Source organism: Salvelinus fontinalis, chromosome 15 (assembly GCF_029448725.1).
Source record: "Salvelinus fontinalis isolate EN_2023a chromosome 15, ASM2944872v1, whole genome shotgun sequence".
NCBI classification, from domain to species: domain Eukaryota; kingdom Metazoa; phylum Chordata; class Actinopteri; order Salmoniformes; family Salmonidae; genus Salvelinus; species Salvelinus fontinalis.
In genome coordinates, this window is record NC_074679.1 from 19869200 (window position 1) to 19891378 (window position 22179).

General features: G+C 44.3%; 1 protein-coding gene across 3 annotated transcripts in view; it reads right to left on the reverse strand.

Annotated features, from left to right (window-relative positions):
• Positions 1-22179, reverse strand: part of LOC129811511 (consortin-like) — a 35511-nt gene that overhangs the window by 5731 nt on the left and 7601 nt on the right. For 2 of the 3 annotated variants that reach the window (XM_055862879.1, XM_055862881.1), the window contains 8 exons: positions 20525-20827; positions 18139-18554; positions 11493-11523; positions 7730-7816; positions 7417-7519; positions 5297-5318; positions 5095-5155; positions 1228-1853 (listed from right to left, as the gene is read on the reverse strand). In XM_055862879.1, the coding sequence (XP_055718854.1) occupies positions 1228-1853; positions 5095-5155; positions 5297-5318; positions 7417-7519; positions 7730-7816; positions 11493-11523; positions 18139-18554; positions 20525-20827 (1649 nt within the window). The remainder of the gene's footprint in view (positions 1-1227; positions 1854-5094; positions 5156-5296; positions 5319-7416; positions 7520-7729; positions 7817-11492; positions 11524-18138; positions 18555-20524; positions 20828-22179) is intronic. The other variant, XM_055862880.1, reaches the window with a different exon arrangement.

Sequence of the window (22179 nt, forward strand, 5' to 3'; positions counted from 1 at the left end):
GGTAATTAGTCGCTTCTATTGCAGTAATGTTGAAGGGCTTTGGATATTATTACTTAACCAGCTAGAAGGATGAAGTGAGAAACTAACGTTAAAAATAACCTACCGCAGTAGGTGCAAGAAATACGCTACTACGTTCTCATAACGTTGCTTTACAGAGCGTAGGCTACTGAGACAGACATTGGTGAGGCAGGGGAAACAGTGAGGAAGCAAGCAGAGAGAAGTTGACAGTGGTTCCATGACAAAATCCGTACTAATCTTTTCAAACAAGTTAGGAACTGTTTCAATAGGAACATCTTCCCTGTACGCCTACATTAAAATGTCATACGTTTTCATCAATGCTACGTGTCAGTGGGAATAATTGATCATATCCCCCCCCCCCCATTTCAGGGGTATAACATTACAATGGCGCGGCAGCGTAGCCTAGTGGTTAGAGCATTGGACTAGTAACCGAAAGGTTGCAAGATCAAATCCCCGAGCTGACAAGGTACAAATGTCGTTCTGCCCCTGAACAAGGCAATTAACCCACTGTTCCTAGGCAGTCATTGAAAATAAGAATTTGTTCTTAACTGACTTGCCTAGTTAAATAAAGATACAAATAAAAATGTAATTGTATAGCTAATAGGATGTGTTTCAATGAACATACAGCAGCCAAGGTGTTAATGGCTGGGGTCATTTTCGCTGTTCTCCCAAAAGTTTTATAATTGTATAGAAAGGCAGTAAATGAACGTCACCCCTCCCCCAAGGAGAACATAACACTGTCTGTGTGCTAATTACTGACTCTTACCCTCTGTCTCCTCACACAGGAAGACACCTCATCCATAACACTCTTCACTCTGATATACTACCTCACAACAGGATGGGAGAGAGAGAGAGGGGAAGAGTTTTTGGGTAGCCAGATGGTCAGAAAACTCACATCTGTGAGTACAAGTTTCTCTTAGTGTAACAGCCAGACCTGGTTTATGGGCCACTCCTCTGAGTAGCCATATTTTACTCCAACACACTGCCAAGGGAAACACTCATTTCCAACAAAATGGCTATATAATGCCATTAGGCTCTAGCTGCGTAGAGAAGTATTGAGTTGGCATTAAGACAGGTCACATCAGACTTCTCAAACACACAATCATGCACAGAGCAATAACATCCCTTTGTTCAGATAATCAGCAACCGTGTGTGTCACTGGACAACAGTCCCAGGGAGGGTTACCCAGACAGTTTCTCTCCCACTCACCTCCACTGTGATGAGTTTGGCCAGGCCGTCGAGAGCCGCAGCTCCATCTCTGATAATCTCCACAACAAACACGTCTTCTTCCTGAACATACTCCTCGCACAGCTCCTCAATCTGGTTCTCCTCCTGCTGCACCTCCTCCAGTGTGAGCTGCTCCTTCACTGCCAAGACTGAGATCTCCTCTAGAGCTTTAAAACACACGTCACTATCCTTCTCCTCCTCTGCTTCTTCCACCTCCTCCTGTTCTTCCTCTCCTCCCAGCCGCTCCTCAGGCTTGGATCGGCTAATTTCCCCATCCGTAGGAGGGTCAGGCCCAGCGTATCCCTCCTGAGTGGTGTGTTCCATCTCTCTCTCCGTCTGCTGTCCTGTTCCTTCGCTCTGGGCGCCTGTGAACTCAGCCCTGCCCTCCCTCTCCTCCCCTTTGGCAAGGGAGCTGTCAATAAGACGGTCTCTATGGAAACCCTCAATCCTCTTGGAGTCTCTGCTGTTCTGTGCCACGTCCAGAGCTGCAAAGTCATTAAAGCAAAGGCTGTTCATCGGGGAAGCAGCTGATTTGATTGGGTAGATGCTCTGGGAGAGGGTGGAGTCTGTTACTCTATGGTCCTCCTCCATCGCTGATGCACACCCAACTAACCGACCAATGATAGAGAGCAACATGGGAAAAATGTTACAAGCCCGCCACCCCAACCTCTCCCTTTACAATCCCCTAAACATCCAAACCCTCTGCAGATTCATCTAGTCTCCAGAAGAGCCACTGTGTAACCTACATCAGTAACTGAGAGGGAATCACTGGTCCTCAGCATCAATACACCTGCTAGTTCTCTCCTAAACATCTTCTTCACAACCCCTTCCTCTTTTAGCTGCTGTTTTATAGGGTACTTGATGTCATCGGAACACATCTCATTTCCTGTCTACTCCCTCTATCTCATATCCACTAGAGAGACACACACATACAGATACACACACAAACACACTTCCTCGTCCACTTCACTCAAACGAAAACAGAGCGAGGACAAGTTGTCCCTCAGGTCCAAATATTTATTGAATGTGAAAATATTTATCAGATCCGTATAAAAGAGGGCGACAGAGTGATACTCTCCTCACTAATCCAGCCTCCGGAACACTTACATTGAGCGTTCTAACTTAAGTGTGTGTGTTTCTGTCTAGTCACGCCTGGGTTGTGAAAGTGAAACCAGGCCATGATAGAACAGGCAGGTAACACACCTGGGACTACATGTCTGTGTGTACAGGCAGGTAACACACCTGGGACTACATGTCTGTGTGTACAGGCAGGTAACACATCTGGGACTACATGTCTGTGTGTATAGACAGGTAACACACCTGGGACTACATGTCTGTGTGAACAGGCAGGTAACACACCTGGGACTACATGTCTGTGTGAACAGGCAGGTAACACACCTGGGACTACATGTCTGTGTGAACAGGCAGGTAACACACCTGGGACTACATGTCTGTGTGAACAGGCAGGTAACACACCTGGGACTACATGTCTGTGTGTACAGGCAGGTAACACACCTGGGACTACATGTCTGTGTGAACAGGCAGGTAACACACCTGGGACTACATGTCTGTGTGCACAGGCAGGTAACACATCTGGGACTACATGTCTGTGTGTACAGGCAGGTAACACATCTGGGACTACATGTCTGTGTGTACAGACAGGTAACACACCTGGGACTACATGTCTGTGTGTACAGACAGGTAACACACCTGGGACTACATGTCTGTGTGTACAGGCAGGTAACACACCTGGGACTACATGTCTGTGTGTAGAGGCAGGTAACACACCTGGGACTACATGTCTGTGTGTACAGGCAGGTAACACACCTGGGACTACATGTCTGTGTGAACAGGCAGGTAACACACCTGGGACTACATGTCTGTGTGAACAGGCAGGTAACACACCTGGGACTACATGTCTGTGTCTGTGTGAACAGGCAGGTAACACACCTGGGACTACATGTCTGTGTGTACAGGCAGGTAACACACCTGGGACTACATGTCTGTGTGTACAGACAGGTAACACACCTGGGACTACATGTCTGTGTCTGTGTGAACAGGCAGGTAACACACCTTGGACTACATGTCTGTGTCTGTGTGAACAGGCAGGTAACACACCTGGGACTACATGTCTGTGTGTATAGACAGGTAACACACCTGGGACTACGTGTCTGTGTGTACAGGCAGGTAACACACCTGGGACTACATGTCTGTGTGAACAGGCAGGTAACACACCTGGGACTACATGTCTGTGTGTATAGACAGGTAACACACCTGGGACTACGTGTCTGTGTGTACAGGCAGGTAACACACCTGGGACTACGTGTCTGTGTGTATAGACAGGTAACACACCTGGGACTACGTGTCTGTGTGTACAGGCAGGTAACACACCTGGGACTACATGTCTGTGTGTACAGGCAGGTAACACACCTGGGACTACATGTCTGTGTGTATAGACAGGTAACACACCTGGGACTACATGTCTGTGTGAACAGGCAGGTAACACACCTGGGACTACATGTCTGTGTGAACAGGCAGGTAACACACCTGGGACTACATGTCTGTGTGTACAGACAGGTAACACATCTGGGACTACATGTCTGTGTGTATAGACAGGTAACACACCTGGGACTACATGTCTGTGTGTATAGACAGGTAACACACCTGGGACTACATGTCTGTGTGTGTGTGTACAGACAGGTAACACACCTGGGACTACGTGTCTGTGTGTACAGACAGGTAACACACCTGGGACTACATGTCTGTGTGTGTGTGTGTACAGACAGGTAACACACCTGGGACTACATGTCTGTGTGTACAGACAGGTAACACACCTGGGACTACATGTCTGTGTGTAGACAGGTAACACACCTGGGACTACATGTCTGTGTGTATAGACAGGTAACACACCTGGGACTACATGTCTGTGTGTACAGACAGGTAACACACCTGGGACTACATGTCTGTGTGTACAGACAGGTAACACACCTGGGACTACATGTCTGTGTGTACAGACAGGTAACACACCTGGGACTACATGTCTGTGTGTAGACAGGTAACACACCTGGGACTACATGTGTGTCTACACACACACACACACACACACACACACACACACACACACACACACACACACACACACACACACACACACACACACACACACACGATATAATGTATTTCAGATGTTCATGGGTAACCAGGTGGGAGAGAAAAAAGACAGAAAGAGAGCGAGACAGAAAGAGAGCGAGAGAGAGAGACAGAGAGTGAGGGAGAGAGACAGAGAGGGAGAAAGAAAAAGAGGGAGAGAGAGACAGAATGAGGGAGAGAGAAAGAGAGTGAGAGAGACAGAAAGAGAGTGAGAGAGACAGAAAGAGAGTGAGAGAGACAGAAAGAGAGTGAGAGAGACAGAAAGAGAGTGAGAGAGTGAAGGAGAGAGAGAGAGAGGAAGAAAGACAAAGAGAGCAAGAGACAGACAGTGAGGAAGAGAGACAGAGGGAGAGAGAGAGGGAGAGACAGAGACAAAAAGAGGGACAGAGACAAAGAGAGGGAAAAAGACAAAGAGAGACAGAGACAAAGAGAGGGAGAGAAAGACAGAAAGTGGGAGAGACAGAAAGAGCGAGAGAGACAGAGAGAGGGAGAGAAAGTAGAGGAAAAGGGTATAGTTGTAAATGTCCTGTTTAATAATTGACAGGTCAGCTGCCTCTTAAGAACCTCTCAGCAGTAACATGCAGAGTAACAGATACTGATCAACTCCTGCTTCCTCAACCAAACTTCAACGGTTCACTGACACCCAGGCTCAGAGCCTGCAACTGGCTGATTGGACAGGTCAAACAGACACACACTTACCTGAGCTGCGTGAAGGACATTTATCTTCAACACGCACAGAGACAGAGTCCACAGCCTCACACTACACACACAAGGGAAAGCAGAGTGAACGTCCATGCATACATTCACATTGCACAATGACGAGCAATATGAACAACTTCCATTCAAATCAGCTGAGCAGAGCACAGAATACTGTGTCACTGCTAGACAGAAGACCTCTTACCTTCTCTGTTCCAGGACTAGGTCTGTGAGAGAGAGATGGGGGGAGAAAGAGAGAGAGAGATGGGAGAGAGAGAGAAAGTCAGTTAGTACTAGAGGTCGGCCGATTAATCGGAATGGCCGATTAATTAGGGCCGATTTCAAGTTTTCATAACAATCGGAAATCGCTATATATATATATATATTTTTTTTTTCACCTTTATTTAATCTTTATTTAACTAAGCAAGTCAGTTAAGAACACATTCTTATTTTCAATGACGGCCTAGGAACGGTGGGTTAACTGCCTCGTTCAGCGGCAGAACGACAGATTTTTACCTTGTCAGCTCGGGGGATTCAATCTTGCAACCTTACAGTTAACTAGTCCAACGCTCTAACCACCTGATTACATTGCACTCCACGAGGAGCCTGCCTGTTACGCGAATGCAGTAAGAGGCCAAGGTAAGTTGCTAGCTAGCATTAAACTTATCTTATAAAAAACAATCAATCAATCATAATCACTAGTTAACTACACAGGGTTGATGATATTACTAGTTTATCTAGCGTGTCCTGCGTTGCATATAATCGATGCGGTGCGTATCGTTGCTCCAATGTGTACTTAACCATAAACATCAATGCCTTTCTTAAAATCAATACACAGAAGTATATATTTTTTAAACCTGCATATTTTTCTAAAAGAAATCCAGGTTAGCAGGCAATATTAACCAGGTGAAATGGTGTCACTTCTCTTGCGTTCATTGCACGCAGAGTCAGTGTATATGCAACAGTTTGGGCCGCCTAATTTGCCCGAATTTTACGTAATTATGACATAACATTGAAGGTTGTGCAATGTAACAGGAATATTTAGACTTATGGATAACACCCGTTAGATAAAATACGTAAAGGTTCCATATTCACTGAAAGAATAAACGTCTTGTTTTCGAGATGCTAGTTTCCAGATTCGACCATATCAATGACCAAAGGCTCGTATTTCTGTGTGTTATTATGTTAGAACTAAGTCTATGATTTGATAGAGCAGTCTGACTGAGCGATCGTGGGCACCAGCAGCTCGGCTGTTTATGAATTCAAGCCTATCAACTCCTGAGATGAGGCTGGTGTAACCGATGTGAAATGGCTAGCTAGTTAGCGGGGTGCGCGCTAATAGCGTTTCAAATGTCACTCGCTCTGAGACTTGGAGTAGTTGTTCCCCTTGCTCTGCATGGGTAACGCTGCTTCGAGGGTGGCTGTTGTCGATGTGTTCCTGGTTCGAGCCCAGGTAGCGGTGAGGAGAGGGATGGAAGCTATACTGTTACACTGGCAATACTAAAGTGCCTATAAGAACATCCAATAGTCAAAGGTATATGAAATACAAATGGTATAGAGGGAATTAGTCCTATAATAACTACAACCTAAAACTTCTTACCTGGGAATATTAAAGACTCATGTTAAAAGGAACCACCAGCTTTCATATGTTCTCGTGTTCTGAGCAAGGAACTTAAACGTTAGCTTTCTTACATGGCACATATTGCACTTTTACTTTCTTCTCCAACACTTTGTTTTGGCATTATTTAAACCAAATTGAACATGTTTCATTATTTATTTGAGGCTAAATTGATTTTATTGATGTATTATATTAAGTTAAAATAAGTGTTCATTCAGTATTGTTGTAATTGTCATTATTACAAATACATCTTTTCTTTTTTTTTAACGGACGATTAATTAGTATCAGCTTTTTTTGGTTCTCCAATAATCGGTATCGGCGTTGAAAAATCATAATCGGTCGACCTCTAGTTAGTACTGTGACTTTCCTCCTCTGTGATTGAAGAAAGGTCTCTGCGTAGCCAAGGCTACCAGGGAATGTTCCTTTACCTAGCTTTTTCAGTGTGTGTCTGAAACTCTAGCAGTGCTGCAACTCAAATGACTGAAAGTGCAGCAACACCAAAAGGCCATATGTTTAACCCATCACCACTGTAACTCACACACAAACTACCTGGGAGAGCACAGGTGTGTCGATGTACATCACTTTACCTGCTTCTCAAGGTTTCCCATGAAATATTACATGTGTACGGTGGTCTTCCTTGTTATAGGACAACATTTACCTGTACTGAGCTGTAAAGGACCACATCTAAAGACCCACTTTACACAAACCGTTGGTGTGTTTTGCAGATGTATGCGAGTCTGTCCAGTTGCTGTGCAGCCAGGTTGGTGTTACTGTTCCTCTCTCCCTGACCGTCTGACCTACACCTCCTCTCTGGAGGAACAAAGGTCAGAGGTTAGAGGGAGGAAGGAATCATGACACAGCATAAACACACCCAGAAAGTAAGGGGAGGGAGAGAAGGTGAGGTAATGATACATAATGAGACTTCAATTGGCTCTGTGTGTGAGTGAGTGTGAGAGTGAGTGTAAAAGTGAGTGTGAGAGTGGGTGAGTGGGTGAGTGAGTGAGAGAGAGAGAGAGATACCCCACTGTTCCTGCAGTGTTGTCAGGTTGTGTAGTCGTCTCTGGTGGTAGAGTCTCTCCAGCTGAACACAGCACACTGCTCGCTCATCTGGTCAACACAGCGTTAAGGAAACACACACACACACACACACACACAATATGACTAATCTGCCTACATAATTCAGTCATTGGTTTGTAATACAAACGAGATGAGTGAATAAAGAGTAGGTGTGTCTTGTGTGAGGGTGAAGGGGTCCTACAAAATAACAACGAGACAAACAAACCACTTGAGTCAACCACACAAACCAGACAAGGCTTTTAAACGCTAGACAGAGGACCTTTACAAGGCTTTTAAACGCTTGAGATAACCTCTACAAGGCTTTTAAACGCTTGAGATAACCTTTACAAGGCTTTTAAACGCTAGACAGAGGACCTTTACAAGGCTTTTAAACGCTAGACAGAGGACCTCTACAAGGCTTTTAAACGCTAGACAGAGGACTTCTACAAGGCTTTTAAACGCTAGACAGGGGACCTCTACAAGGCTTTTAAATCCATGAAGGGGAGGGAACGAGTGCACACTTACGGAATTAAGGAGAGGAAAAAGAGTGGCCGAGCTAACGGGATGGAAAGATAGAGGGAGGGTGGGGTTTTCAGGAGAGAGAGAGTGAGTGAGTAGATAGAGAATGTCCCCACAGAATATAAAGAGATTAGCAGCAATAAACACACAGCACTCACCAAGCACTAAGAGATATCAAGATAGGTGACTAACGACAATGAATCACCTTAAAATGGTAGATATACTGAGTGTACAAAACATTAGGAACACCTTCCTAATATTGAGCTGCACCACCTTTTTGCCTCAGAACAGCCGCAAGTCATCGGGGCATGGTCGAAAGCGTTCCACAGGGATGCTGGCCCATGTTCACTCCAATGCTTTCCACAGTTGTGTCAAGATGGCTGGATGTCCTTTGGGTGGTGGACAATTCTTGAGATGCATGGGAAACTGTTGAACATGAAAAACCCAGCAGCATTGCAGTTCTTGACACAAACTGGTGCTCCTGGCACCTACTACCGTACCCCGTTCAAAGACACTTAAATCTTTTGTCTTGCTGGATCACCCTCTAATGGCACAGACACAATACCTGTCTCAAGACTTAAAAATCCTTCATCAACCTGTCTCCTCCCTTTCATCTACACTGACATCAATAAGGGATCATAGCTGTGTGTCTGTGTGTGAGCTTGAATATGTGCGTTCCCCAGTTGCACTACACTCCATGGGCTGCGTGTCGAGGAAGGGTACAGATTCCAAACTTGTAAACATATTTTATTTCTCTCCTTCTGAACCAATAAGCTTTGTATGGGTGATAGGAACATAACTATGTGTGTCTACTGGGCTTTTCCCTGTGGTCCATCATGTCTCCAGTTGGTTCTGAATCTGTCTTAAACAGAGCAGTGTACTGAGAGCTCCATATATTACACAGGGATGGTGTGTTAGCCACCGTCATCCATAAACATGTCTCTCGCTCTCTCATCCTCCTCTCTCTTTTTCTCTCTTTCGACAGGCACTGAGGCGCTCTGTATAAGCCCACAGCTTTGCTGTAGAAAGCCCCTGCACAGAAAACATCTATAGTGTTCCTGTCTGACCAAAAGACAAGAAAGAGCACAACGATAAGATTGAACCCTGTGCTAGGTTTAAACTGGAACACAGCACAGTCTGAGAGTTGGAATGAACCAGAGAACCCTGTGCTAGGTTTAAACTGGAACACAGCACAGTCTGAGAGTTGGAATGAACCAGAGAACCCTGTGCTAGGTTTAAACTGGAACACAGCACAGTCAGAGTTGGAATGAACCAGAGAACCCTGTGCTAGGTTTAAACTGGAACACAGCACAGTCTGAGAGTTGGAATGAACCAGAGAACCCTGTGCTAGGTTTAAACTGGAACACAGCACAGTCAGAGTTGGAATGAACCAGAGAACCCTGTGCTAGGTTTAAACTGGAACACAGCACAGTCTGAGAGTTGGAATGAACCAGAGAACCCTGTGCTAGGTTTAAACTGGAACACAGCACAGTCTGAGAGTTGGAATGAACCAGAGAACCCTGTGCTAGGTTTAAACTGGAACACAGCACAGTCTGAGAGTTATAATGAACCAGAGAACCCTGTGCTAGGTTTAAACTGGACCACAGCACAGTCTGAGAGTTGGAATGAACCAGAGAACCCTGTGCTAGGTTTAAACTGGAACACAGCACAGTCTGAGAGTTGGAATGAACCAGAGAACCCTGTGCTAGGTTTAAACTGGAACACAGCACAGTCTGAGAGTTGGAGTGAACCAGAGAACCCTGTGCTAGGTTTAAACTGGAACACAGCACAGTCTGAGAGTTGGAATGAACCAGAGAACCCTGTGCTAGGTTTAAACTGGAACACAGCACAGCCTGAGAGTTGGAATGAACCAGAGAACCCTGTGCTAGGTTTAAACTGGAACACAGCACAGTCTGAGAGTTGGAATGAACCAGAGAACCCTGTGCTAGGTTTAAACTGGAACACAGCACCGTCTGAGAGTTGGAATGAACCAGAGAACCCTGTGCTAGGTTTAAACTGGAACACAGCACAGTCTGAGAGTTGGAATGAACCAGAGAACCCTGTGCTAGGTTTAAACTGGAACACAGCACAGCCTGAGAGTTGGAATGAACCAGAGAACCCTGTGCTAGGTTTAAACTGGAACACAGCACAGTCTGAGAGTTGGAATGAACCAGAGAACCCTGTGCTAGGTTTAAACTGGAACACAGCACAGTCTGAGAGTTATAATGAACCAGAGAACCCTGTGCTAGGTTTAAACTGGAACACAGCACCGTCTGAGAGTTGGAATGAACCAGAGAACCCTGTGCTAGGTTTAAACTGGAACACAGCACAGTCAGAGTTGGAATGAACCAGAGAACCCTGTGCTAGGTTTAAACTGGACCACAGCACAGTCTGAGAGTTGGAATGAACCAGAGAACCCTGTGCTAGGTTTAAACTGGAACACAGCACAGTCTGAGAGTTGGAATGAACCAGAGAACCCTGTGCTAGGTTTAAACTGGAACACAGCACAGCCTGAGAGTTGGAATGAACCAGAGAACCCTGTGCTAGGTTTAAACTGGAACACAGCACAGTCAGAGTTGGAATGAACCAGAGAACCCTGTGCTAGGTTTAAACTGGAACACAGCACAGTCTGAGAGTTGGAATGAACCAGAGAACCCTGTGCTAGGTTTAAACTGGACCACAGCACAGTCTGAGAGTTGGAATGAACCAGAGAACCCTGTGCTAGGTTTAAACTGGAACACAGCACAGCCTGAGAGTTGGAATGAACCAGAGAACCCTGTGCTAGGTTTAAACTGGACCACAGCACAGCCTGAGAGTTGGAATGAACCAGAGAACCCTGTGCTAGGTTTAAACTGGAACACAGCACAGCCTGAGAGTTGGAATGAACCAGAGAACCCTGTGCTAGGTTTAAACTGGAACACAGCACAGTCTGAGAGTTGGAATGAACCAGAGAACCCTGTGCTAGGTTTAAACTGGAACACAGCACAGTCTGAGAGTTGGAATGAACCAGAGAACCCTGTGCTAGGTTTAAACTGGAACACAGCACAGCCTGAGAGTTGGAATGAACCAGAGAACCCTGTCATTTACTAGAGAGACAGAGATATGAGCTGACAGATAAGGATACACTCTTCATAGACCTAGAGGGCATAACACACACATACGCTCTCACACACGGTCAAACAAGCACACACACAAGTGATAAGGATACAATCTTCCTGGAGGACAAAGGCCTCAGCTATCTGCAGAGAGGGAGACAGAGAGGAGAGGGTTAAAGGTTAGCAAGTATATTCATTTAGACACTGCTTTTAAAATCTAGTCACCCAGAACAACTAACAAGTGTATTCCACCAAGGAATAGACAAATACATACTGGATTACCATCAACTGTACTATCAAGAAGTTAAACATTGTGTATAGCCTAATACGGTATAATGATTAAATTACGTCTAGTATGACTTTAACCGTGAGACAGAAACACGTAAACAACCTCCCTAAGAGGCATTAAAGAAGGTAAACACACACAAACACCGTCGGTTAAGCAAGAGAAACACTGCTAATCTCCATGGACACAGTGGAAAATGCAGGAAATAGCTGGAAAGTCTTTCAAATCCTTCTTGATCACAGTTGCATTTGTAGTTTCCATAGTTCCCCCTATCCACCTGTAGCTAGGAGGTGAGGCGAGCTCCACAGCCTGACAAAGCAGCAGCGGTGTGTCAGACTCTACCTCTCTAGTGACTGTTATTGTGCTCCTGCTGACTGAAGTGGAGAGAGAGAGAGAGAGAGAGAGAGAGAGCGAGAGAGAGAGCGAGAGCGAAAGAGCGAGAGAGAGAGAGAGTGTGTGAGAAAGAGGGTGAGAGGTGAGTGAGAGGGAGAGTGATGAGCGCTCGCATTTCTAATCAAGTGAGAGGCGGTAACAACCCACTGACCTCACTCACACTCACTCTTTCTCCCTCTTCTTTGTTGCAAGTAACAAAAGATTTATATAAATATGAATTGCTCATTTTGCTTGCTTGTGGTGCGTAGGCCAACATGTGTGTGTGAGAGAGAGAGAAAGGGAGGGAGTGAGAGAGAGAGCGCAGGGGAGAGAGAGAATGAGGGAGCAGTGAGAGAGAAATAAGAGGCTTTGACAAAAAAACAAGAGAAAAGACTTCCTCCTAATGTACTACATGTTTTTATAGGAAGTATAAAAGTATCAAATGTAATCTCCTTCGTAGAAAGCTCTATTAAAACTCGGGGAGACATAACACAAACATTCATTCTGTTCTTACAAGGGCTGGTCAGAACTCCCTGGGTTGCTAAAAGCTGTCTGGATCTCGACCAATCAGATTGGAGACAGGGAAAGAAGGTCAGAGGTGAACAGATGTGAGTTGGTTAGAATAGGGGTGTGTTCAGAGCATTGCAAAAAGAAAATGAATAAAGCTGACATGATTCCCTGTTCTATCCAACAGAGATTCATGTCCCAATCCCAAATGGACCCCTTGACCCTACAGGGCTTCCCAAACCTTTTTGACCCACGACCCCATTTTGATATCTGAAAATTCTTGCGACCCCAACCATGTGAAAATAATGTAATTAATAGCCAATGTTCACTTTTTTTTTTTTTTTTTTTAAATAAGGACCATGACAGTCAACTGCAAAACATTCTAACAGTATTTCTGGTTGTCTTGAACACACTGAAGTCAGAGATTTCCGAGTTTGATTTCACTAACCGGTATGTCAACTGAGTAAGGATCAGTCAAACGGATTGGAAAGTAGGTCCCAAAGTGCTCTTCCAAGCGTTGGATGTGAGCAGTCATCACTCGTGTGGGACACTTCCTGATGCTGTTTTTTGTTACAAACATGCTGTCCTCTGGATCGGTCACTCATCTGTAGAATGTGTTTGTATTTCCCTGCATGCTTGCATTCAGTTTGTTCAGTTTCTAAATGTGTCTGTTACATAGGCAAGGAGACACATTGTCTTTTCGTTACACAGAAAGTCAACCAAGTTTTTTTTACCTCCATTGTGAACTACAAGAGTTCCTCTCTTAATTAAAAACATATTTCCACCACTCCCCCTTGATAACCACCAAGCTTCGGTGTGAAATAGAACATTGTCATGTTCTGATCCCATATCTTCACAAAGTTTTGTGAACAGGCGTGCGCAGTGGGTGTGGTTTGATGTAGTTTACAATCGGAGTTAACCGTTGCAGAAGATCTCAGAGTTCTCTGCTCAGCTCGTTTGGCGCCAGTTGCTCTCGTTGTGCCATACAATGCTTCCATATGGCAGTTTGAGTCATTAAGAGGTTCCTGTTGATTGCTAGCAATAGCATGAATTCTTCATTAAACACTGTTATTTGACAAAGGTATTGATGTGATTTTCTGTGCCTCTTCCCTCCCCACACATTGCGTTCACCATATAAATTGCGGCTGGTAATATCAAAGTCTCTGCAATATTGTGTGGTTTCATAGTGTAGCGGGTCCAACCGATTCACCGGTCAAGTGTAGCCTTTTTCCATAATCTAGTTGAATATTACCCTTTAGATTTGAATCATTGTCATTTCGATTTTTAAGCTTAACCACATTAATGATTTTGAGATACAAAGACGATATTATAATATACAGTAAATAATTTGTTTTGTATTTTCTTATGCAGGATTTTAGAAATTCTCCCGTGACACCATTTTCATATTAGGCGACCCCACATGGGGTTGCGACCCCTAGTTTAGGAACCGCTGCCCTATGTGAATGTGAAGATCTGAGAGGATTTGATTGCCATAATCAATATGGTGAAACTTTCACCTAACCTATCAGAGGGCAAGGTGGCGCTATTACCATATTGACTGCACCGGTCAAATCCTCCCAGTCTGTGCTAGGGTTCAGGGTTCCATTTGAGCCATGTCTGTTCTCAACAATACATTTATATCTGAACATTCTGTAACGCTGAACCCACCTGAACGCGCCCCCAGGAGACAGTTGAAAGTGTTGGGAGGAGGGAGGGAGTAGACCAATGATGTATATACATCATTGGAGTAGACAGATGCAGAGAGGTGCTGATCAGAAATGACAGCAGTGCCCCTACTGGTGGAGGAGGGAATAGACAACACATTTTCACTTCACCCAGAGCTCTGTATGTATCATAACAACAGGGATTATACCATACACACTGTGCGCGTGTGTGTGGTGTGGTGTGGTGTGTGTGTTCAGTCAGTCTGGTAAATACACTATGACCAAAAGTATGTGGACACCTGCTTGTCAAAAATCTAATTCCAAAATCATGGGCATTAATATAGAGTTGGTCCCCCCTTTGCTGCTATAACAGCCTCCAATCTTTTGGGAAGGCTTTCCACTAAATGTTGGAACATTGCTGCAGGGACTTCCTTCTATTCAGCCCCAAGAGCAATAGTGAGGTCGGGCACTGATGTTGGGTGATTAGACCTGGCTGGCAGTCGGCGTTTCAATTAGAGGTCGACCGATTAATCGGAATGGCCGATTAATTAGGGCCAATTTCAAGTTTTCATAACAATCGGTAATCGGCATTTTTTGGACACTGATCATGGCCGATTACATTGCACTCCACGAGGAGACTGCGTGGCAGGCTGACTACCTGTTATGCGAGTGCAGCAAAGAGCCAAGGTAAGTTGGCTTATCTTATAAAAGATAAGTATCTTATAAAAAACAATCAATCTTAACATAATCACTAGTTAACTACACATGGTGGATGATATTACTAGTTTATCTAGCTTGTCCTGCATTGCATATAATCGATGCGGTGCCTGTTAATTTATCATTGAATCATAGCCTACTTCGCCAAAGGGGTGATTTAACAAGCGCATTCGCGAAAAAAGCACTGTTGTTGCACCAATGTGTACCTAAACATAAACATCAACGCCTTTCTTAAAATCAATACACAAGTATATATTTTTAAACCTAGATATTTAGTAAATATTGCCTGCTAACATGAATTTCTTTTAACTAGGGAAATTGTGTCACTTCTCTTGCGTTCTGTGCAACAGAGTCAGGGTATATGCAGCAGTTTGGGCCGCCTGGCTTGTTGCGAACTGTGAAGACTATTTCTTCTTAACAAAGACAGCTAACTTTGCCAAACGGGGCATGATTTAACAAGCGCATTTGCGAAAAAAGCATCGTCGTTGCACAAATGTACCTAACCATAAACATTAATGCCTTTCTTAAAATCAATACACAGAAGTATATGTTTTTAAACCTGCATATCTAATAAATTCATGTTAGCAGGCAATATTAACTAGGGAAATTGTGTCACTTCTCTTGCGTTCATTGCACGCAGAGTCAGGGTATATGCAACAGTTTGGGCCACCTGGCTCGTTGCGAACTAATTTGCCAGAATTTTACATAATTATGACATAACATTGAAGGTTGTGCAATGTAACAGCAATATCTAGACTTATGGATGCCACCCGTTAGATAAAATACAGAACGGTTGTTACGGCTGTCCTCGCTGACAGAAGGAGAGGACCAATACGCGGAGTGGTTAGTGTCCATAATTTATTAGCATCGAACTGAACACTATATGAAGCAAGATAACAAATAGAAAATCAAACCGACAAACAGTCCCGTGTGGCACAACGACTACACGGAAGACAAACACCCACAAAACACACATGAAACCCAGGCTGCCTAAGTATGATTCTCAATCAGGGACAACGATTGACAGCTGTCTCTGATTGAGAATCATACCCGGCCGAACACAAACATCCCAACATAGAAAATCAAACATAGACAAACCCACCCAACTCACGCCCTAACCAACTAAATAAATACAAGAAAAAGGAAAACAGGTCAGGAACGTGACAACGGTTCCGTATTTCACTGAAAGAATAAACGTTTTGTTTTCGAAATGATAGTTTCCGGATTTGACCATATTAATGACCTAAGGCTCATATTTCTGTGTGTTATTATGTTATAATTAAGTCTATGATTTGATATTGATAGAGCAGTCTGACTGAGCGGTGGTAGGCAGCAGCAGGCTCGTAAGCATTCATTCAAACAGCACTTTTGTGCGTTTGCCAGCACCTCTTCGCAATGCTTCAAGCCTATCAACTCCCGAGTTTAGGATGGTGTAACCGATGTGAAATGGCTAGCTATTCAGCGGGGTGCGCGCTAATAGCGTTTTAAACGTCACTCGCTCTGAAACTTGAAGTAGTTGTTCCCCTTGCTCTGCAAGGGCTGCGGCTTTTGTGGAGCGATGGGTAACGATGCTTCGAGGGTGGCTGTTGTCGATGTGTTCCTGGTTCGAGCCCAGGTAGGGGCGAGGAGAGGGACGGAAGCTATACTATTACACTGGCAATACTAAAGTGCCTATAAGAACATCCAATAGTCAAAGGTATATGAAATACAAATGGTATAGAGAGAAATAGTCCTATAATTCCTATAATAACCTCAACCTAAAACTTCTTACCTGGGAATATTGAAGACTCATGTTAAAAGGAACCACCAGCTTTCATATGTTCTCATGTTCTGAGCAAGGAACTTAAACGTTAGCTTTTTTACATGGCACATATTGCACTTTTACTTTCTTCTCCAACACTTTGTTTTTGCATTATTTAAACCAAATTGAACATGTTTCATTATTTATGCGAGGCTAAATTCATTTGATTGATGTATTATATTAAGTTAAAATAAAAGTGTTCATTCAGTATTGTTGTAATTGTCATTATTACAAATAAATAAAAAATAGAAAAAAAGAAAGAAAGTCAGATTAATCGGAATCGGCTTTTTTTGGTCCTCCAATAATTGGTATCGGTTTCGGCGTTGAAAAATCATAATCGGTCGACCTCTAGTTTCAATTAATCCCAAAGGTGTTCGATGGGGTTGAGGTCAGGGCTCTGTGCAGGCCAGTCAAGTTCTTCCACACCGATCTCGACGAACCATTTCTGTATGGACCTCGCTTTGTGCAAGGGGGCATTGTCATGCTGAAACAGGAAAGGGCCTTCCCCAAACTGTTGCCACAAAGTTAGAAACACAGAATCATCTAGAATCTAATTGTGTGCTGAAGCATAAAGATGTCCCTTCACTGGAACTAAGGAGCCTAGCCCGAACCATAACAAAACATCCCCAGACCATTATTCTTCCTCCACCAAACTTTACAGTTGGCACTGGTATTCGGGCAGGTAGCGTTCTCCTGGCATCCGCCAAACCCAGATTCGTCCGTCGGCCTACCAGATGGTGAAGAGTGATTCATCACTCCAAAGAACACGTGTCCACTGCTCCAGAGTCCAATGGCGGCGAGCTTTACACCACTCCAGCCGACGCTTGGCATTGTGCACAGTGATCTTGGGCTTGTGTGCGGCTTCTCGGCCATGGAAACCCATTGGTTAGCTCCATGATGCAGTTTGAAACTCGGTAGTGAGTGTTGCAACCGAGGACAGACGATTCTTACACGCTACGCACTTCACCGGTCCCGTTCTGTAAGTTTGTGTGGCCTACCACTTTGCGGCTGAGTTGTTGTTGCTACTAGACATTACCACTTCAATAACAGCACTTACAGTTGACCGGAGAAGCTCTATCAGGGCAGAAATGTAACAAACTGACCTGTTGGAAAGGTGGCACGTTGAAAGTCACCGAGCTCTTCAGTAAGGCCATTCTACTGTCAATGTTTGTCTATGGAGATTGCATGGCTGTGTGCTCGATTTTATACACCTGTCAGCAACGGGTGTGGCTGAAATAGCCTAATCCACTCATTTGAAGGGGTGTCCACATACTTTTGCATATATAGTGAGGAATTACAGCTAACTACAGAGGGAATCACACTTACACCAGGCTGCCAGATTAATGTTTACTTGAGAACAGCGCAGGCAGGTAGAAATACAATATATAGAATGGAGAGGGACGGGCACACACCTGATGGAGGGACTGAGGAAGGTGGGAGTGATCTTTACGTTCCCCTAGCTCCTGTAGGGAGGCTAGGAGGGTAGTGATAGGCTCTGTGGTGGAGGTGGTAGGTTCTGTGGTGGAGGTGGGTCCTGTAGGCTCTGTGGTGGAGGTGGGTCCTGTAGGCTCTGTGATGGAGGTGGTTGGTTCTGTGGTGGAGGTGGGTCCTGTAGGCTCTGTGATGGAGGTGGTTGGTTCTGTGGTGGAGGTGGTTGGTTCTGTGGTGGAGGTGGTAGGTTCTGTGGTGGAGGTGGTAGGTTCTGTGGTGGAGGTGTGTGTCTTCCCTTCAGGGTTACTGTAGGAGGGTTCGTCTGGACTACCTGCTACGGGGCTGATGGGACATGTAGTCTCTGGAGACACAGAGGGGTGGAGCTCTACCAAACTGCCTATAGAGAGAATGAGAGATGGAGAGAATTGAGGATGGAGAAGATAGAGAAAGAGACAAAAAGAGAGAGAGGACATCAAACATCAAAGTAACCCTGTCATAAAAGTATCTACTGAGCAATCACACACACTCTAACTATGTACTTTTCTCTTTGTGATTCTGTTCTGTAGAAACCATACAGCCCGTTTGAACAATCCCAAGTCCTAACAAGTCAATAAAGCCTTTTTATCCCATGGTGGGAATTTGGTTGGTAGTGACATAACATTCATAGTATAATGCACCATTGAGCACTTAAACCGACATACCCACACACACACAACAGTGAGCCTTGTTGTTAGCCAGACTAAAGGCTAAAACAAGGGATGGACAAAGGCTAGCACAATGACACACAGAGCTCACATCACAGGCTAGCACATTTGGCTACAATGACATCACAATGGAAAAACAACACAATAGGCAACACCCAGTGGCAACTGATAGTTACTCACGCCTTGCCCAGACAGTGTGTGTTATGGGACAGGCACCACAGATCCTCAGGCTCCTCTCAATCACTTTACCTCTCCACTGACTCCCAACGTCTTCCCTTCTTCTCCCTGACTTCTATTAACATCTTCCCCTATCAATCTACCCTTTCTTCTCTTTCTGTCCCGCTCCTTGCTGTACCACTCTCCTTTACCTCTCTACCTCTCCATCTCTCTAACTGTAGCTGATGTGGTTGCTCTGACATCACTGTGTGACCCGGGCTGTATGCCACAAATCTGATCTGCTGGGGGAGGGGGGGGGGGGGGGGGGGTTGTATCATTTGATTTACACAACATGCCTACCACTTTGAAGATGCAAAATATTTTTTCTTGTGGATCAAACAAGAAATAAGACAAAAAACTGAAAACTTGACCGTGCATAACTATTCACCCCCCCCAAAGCCAAAACATTGTAGAGCCATCTTTTGCAGCAATTACAGCTGCAAGTGTCTTGGGGTATGTCTCTATAAGCACATCTAGCCACTGGGATTTTTTCCCATTCTTTAAGGCAAAACTGTTCCAGCTTCTTTAAGTTGGATGGGTTCCGCTGGTGTACTGCAATCTTTAAGTCATACCACAGATTCTCAATTGGATTGAGGTTTGGGCTTTGACTAGGCCATTCCAAGACATTTAAATGTTTCCCCTTAAACCACTTGAGTGTTGCTTTAGCAGTATGCTTAGGGTCATTGTCCTGCTGGAAGGTGAACCTCAGTCCCAGTCTCAAATCTCTGGAAGACAAACAGGTTTCCCTCAAGAATTTCCCTGTATTTAGCGCCATCCATCATTTCTTCAATTCTGACCAATTTCTCGGTCCCTGACGATGGAAAACATCCCCGGAGCATGCTGCCACCACCATGCTTCACTGTGGGGATGGTATTCTCGGGGTGATGTGAGGTGTGTTTTCCTTGATGGCCAAAAAAGCTCAATTTTCATCTCATCTGACCAGAGGACCTTCTTCCATATGTTTGGGGAGTCTCCCACATGCCCTTTGGAAAACACCAAATGTGTTTGCTTATTTTTTCTTTAAGCAATGGCTTTTTTTCTGGACACTCTTCTGTAAAGCCCAGCTCTGTTGCCTCTCTGATTAATGCTCTCCTTGCCTGGTCTGTGAGTTTTGGTGGGCGGCCTTCTCTTGGCAGGTTTGTTGTGGTGCCATACTCTTTCCATTTTTTAATAAGGGAATTAATGGTGCTCCGTTTGAAACACATTATTTTTTAAATTTCACTTCACCAATTTGGACTATTTTGTGTATGTCCATTACAAGAAATCCAAATAAAAATAAATTTAAATTACACAAAATGAAACAAAATTGGAAAAACACCAAGGGGATGAATACTTTGGCAATGCACTGTAAGTGCACACATACAAAGACACATACGCACACACAGACACACAAGCACGCATGCACGTACACACACATGCATGCACGCACACACACGCGTCATCTTACCTGTGTCTGAGAAGGAGGAGTCAGTCATAGGAGTGTCAGGTGCTGTCACGCTGTCCTTCTCTTCTTCCACTATCACATCATCATCATCTTCCTCCTCCTCTTCATCCCTATTGCCGTTTAAAGAGTCTTGTTCGATGGAGTCACATCCAACCCTTTGTCCATCATCTAGTTGAGTCTGTGTCAAGTTCTGGTTTTGGTGGGCGGAGACCTGAATTGGTTCCGAGGGGTCTGATTGGTTGTAGTGGAGGTCGACCCCGCCCTCCTGACCCTCTGACACCACTGGTCCCGCCCTCTCACACTGACCTGGAAGCAGAAAAAGAGACAGGTTCTGTTGTTGTCATAACACACAGAAGGAGATTCCAATCGACTCTGTAAGCACTCATGTAGATCTAATACAGGGTCTTCAACCTTTTCTTGCCCAGGCACCCCCTCCCAGGCAAATTAGCAACCCAGAAACCCCCTCCCAGGCAAATCAGAGACCCAGGCACCCCCGCCCAGGCAAATTAGCAACCCAGAAACCCCCTCCCAGGCAAATCAGAGACCCAGACACCCCCGCTCAGGCAAATTAGCAACCCAGAAACCCCCTCCCAGGCAAACCGGTAACCCCCATCATAAGTTAGCAAAATATGTTAGTCTCGTCTTATCATCAGATGAATGGTAATGGAAAGGAGAAGTAATAAACGTTTTAAAATGAATAGATTTGGTAGATAGTTTTTCATTATTTTGACCTCCCCACATTATAATTGGAAGAAGAAGTGTAAACTCTAACAGCCTATTAGCTACTAAGATAACTCCAAACACATTCGCCAAAAGCAGCTGTTTAGCTGGTTAAACAAAAGGTCATCCATGTGTCGGCAAAAATGCCTGTCCAAGTCAAGAAAGCTTTCCAACACTTTCTGCCACTGGTATTCGCCTTTTCAAAGACCATGTCAGATACTCCAGTGAGTGTAATTAGCTCCAATGAATGCAATTATCTCCAGTCAGTGTAATTATCTCAATATTAGGAGTTGAGATACAGTGCCTATGAAAAAAGTCTACACCTCCATTGATTTCTTAATTTTATTGTGCTACAAAAAGTGGGATTAGAAGGGATTTCATTTCTTTTTGTCAACAATCTACACAAAATACTTTTTAAATTAAGATTCATTAAAAAGAAAACACTAATAATTATTATTCACCCCCGAGTCAATTCATGTTAGAAACGCCTTCTTGAGAGTCTCCTTGGGTAAGTCTCTAAGAGCTTTGGACACCTGTTTTGTGCAATATTGCACATTATTCTTTTCAAAATATATTTATATATATACAGTTGAAGTCGTAAGTTTACATACACTTAGGTTGGAGTCATTAAAACTAATTTTTCAACCACTCCACAAATTTCTTGATAACAAATTATAGTTTTGGCAAATCTACTTTGTGCATGACAAGTCATTTTTCCAACAATTGTTTACAGACAGATTATTTCACTGTATCACAATTCCAGTGGGTCAGAAGTTTACATACACTAAGGTGACTGTGCCTTTAAACAGCTTATAAAATTCCAGAAAAGGATGTAATGGCTTTAGAAGCTTCTGATAGGCTAATTGACATAATTTGAGTCAATTGGAGGTGTACCTGTGGATGTATTTCAAGGCCTACCTTCAAACTCAGTGCCTCTT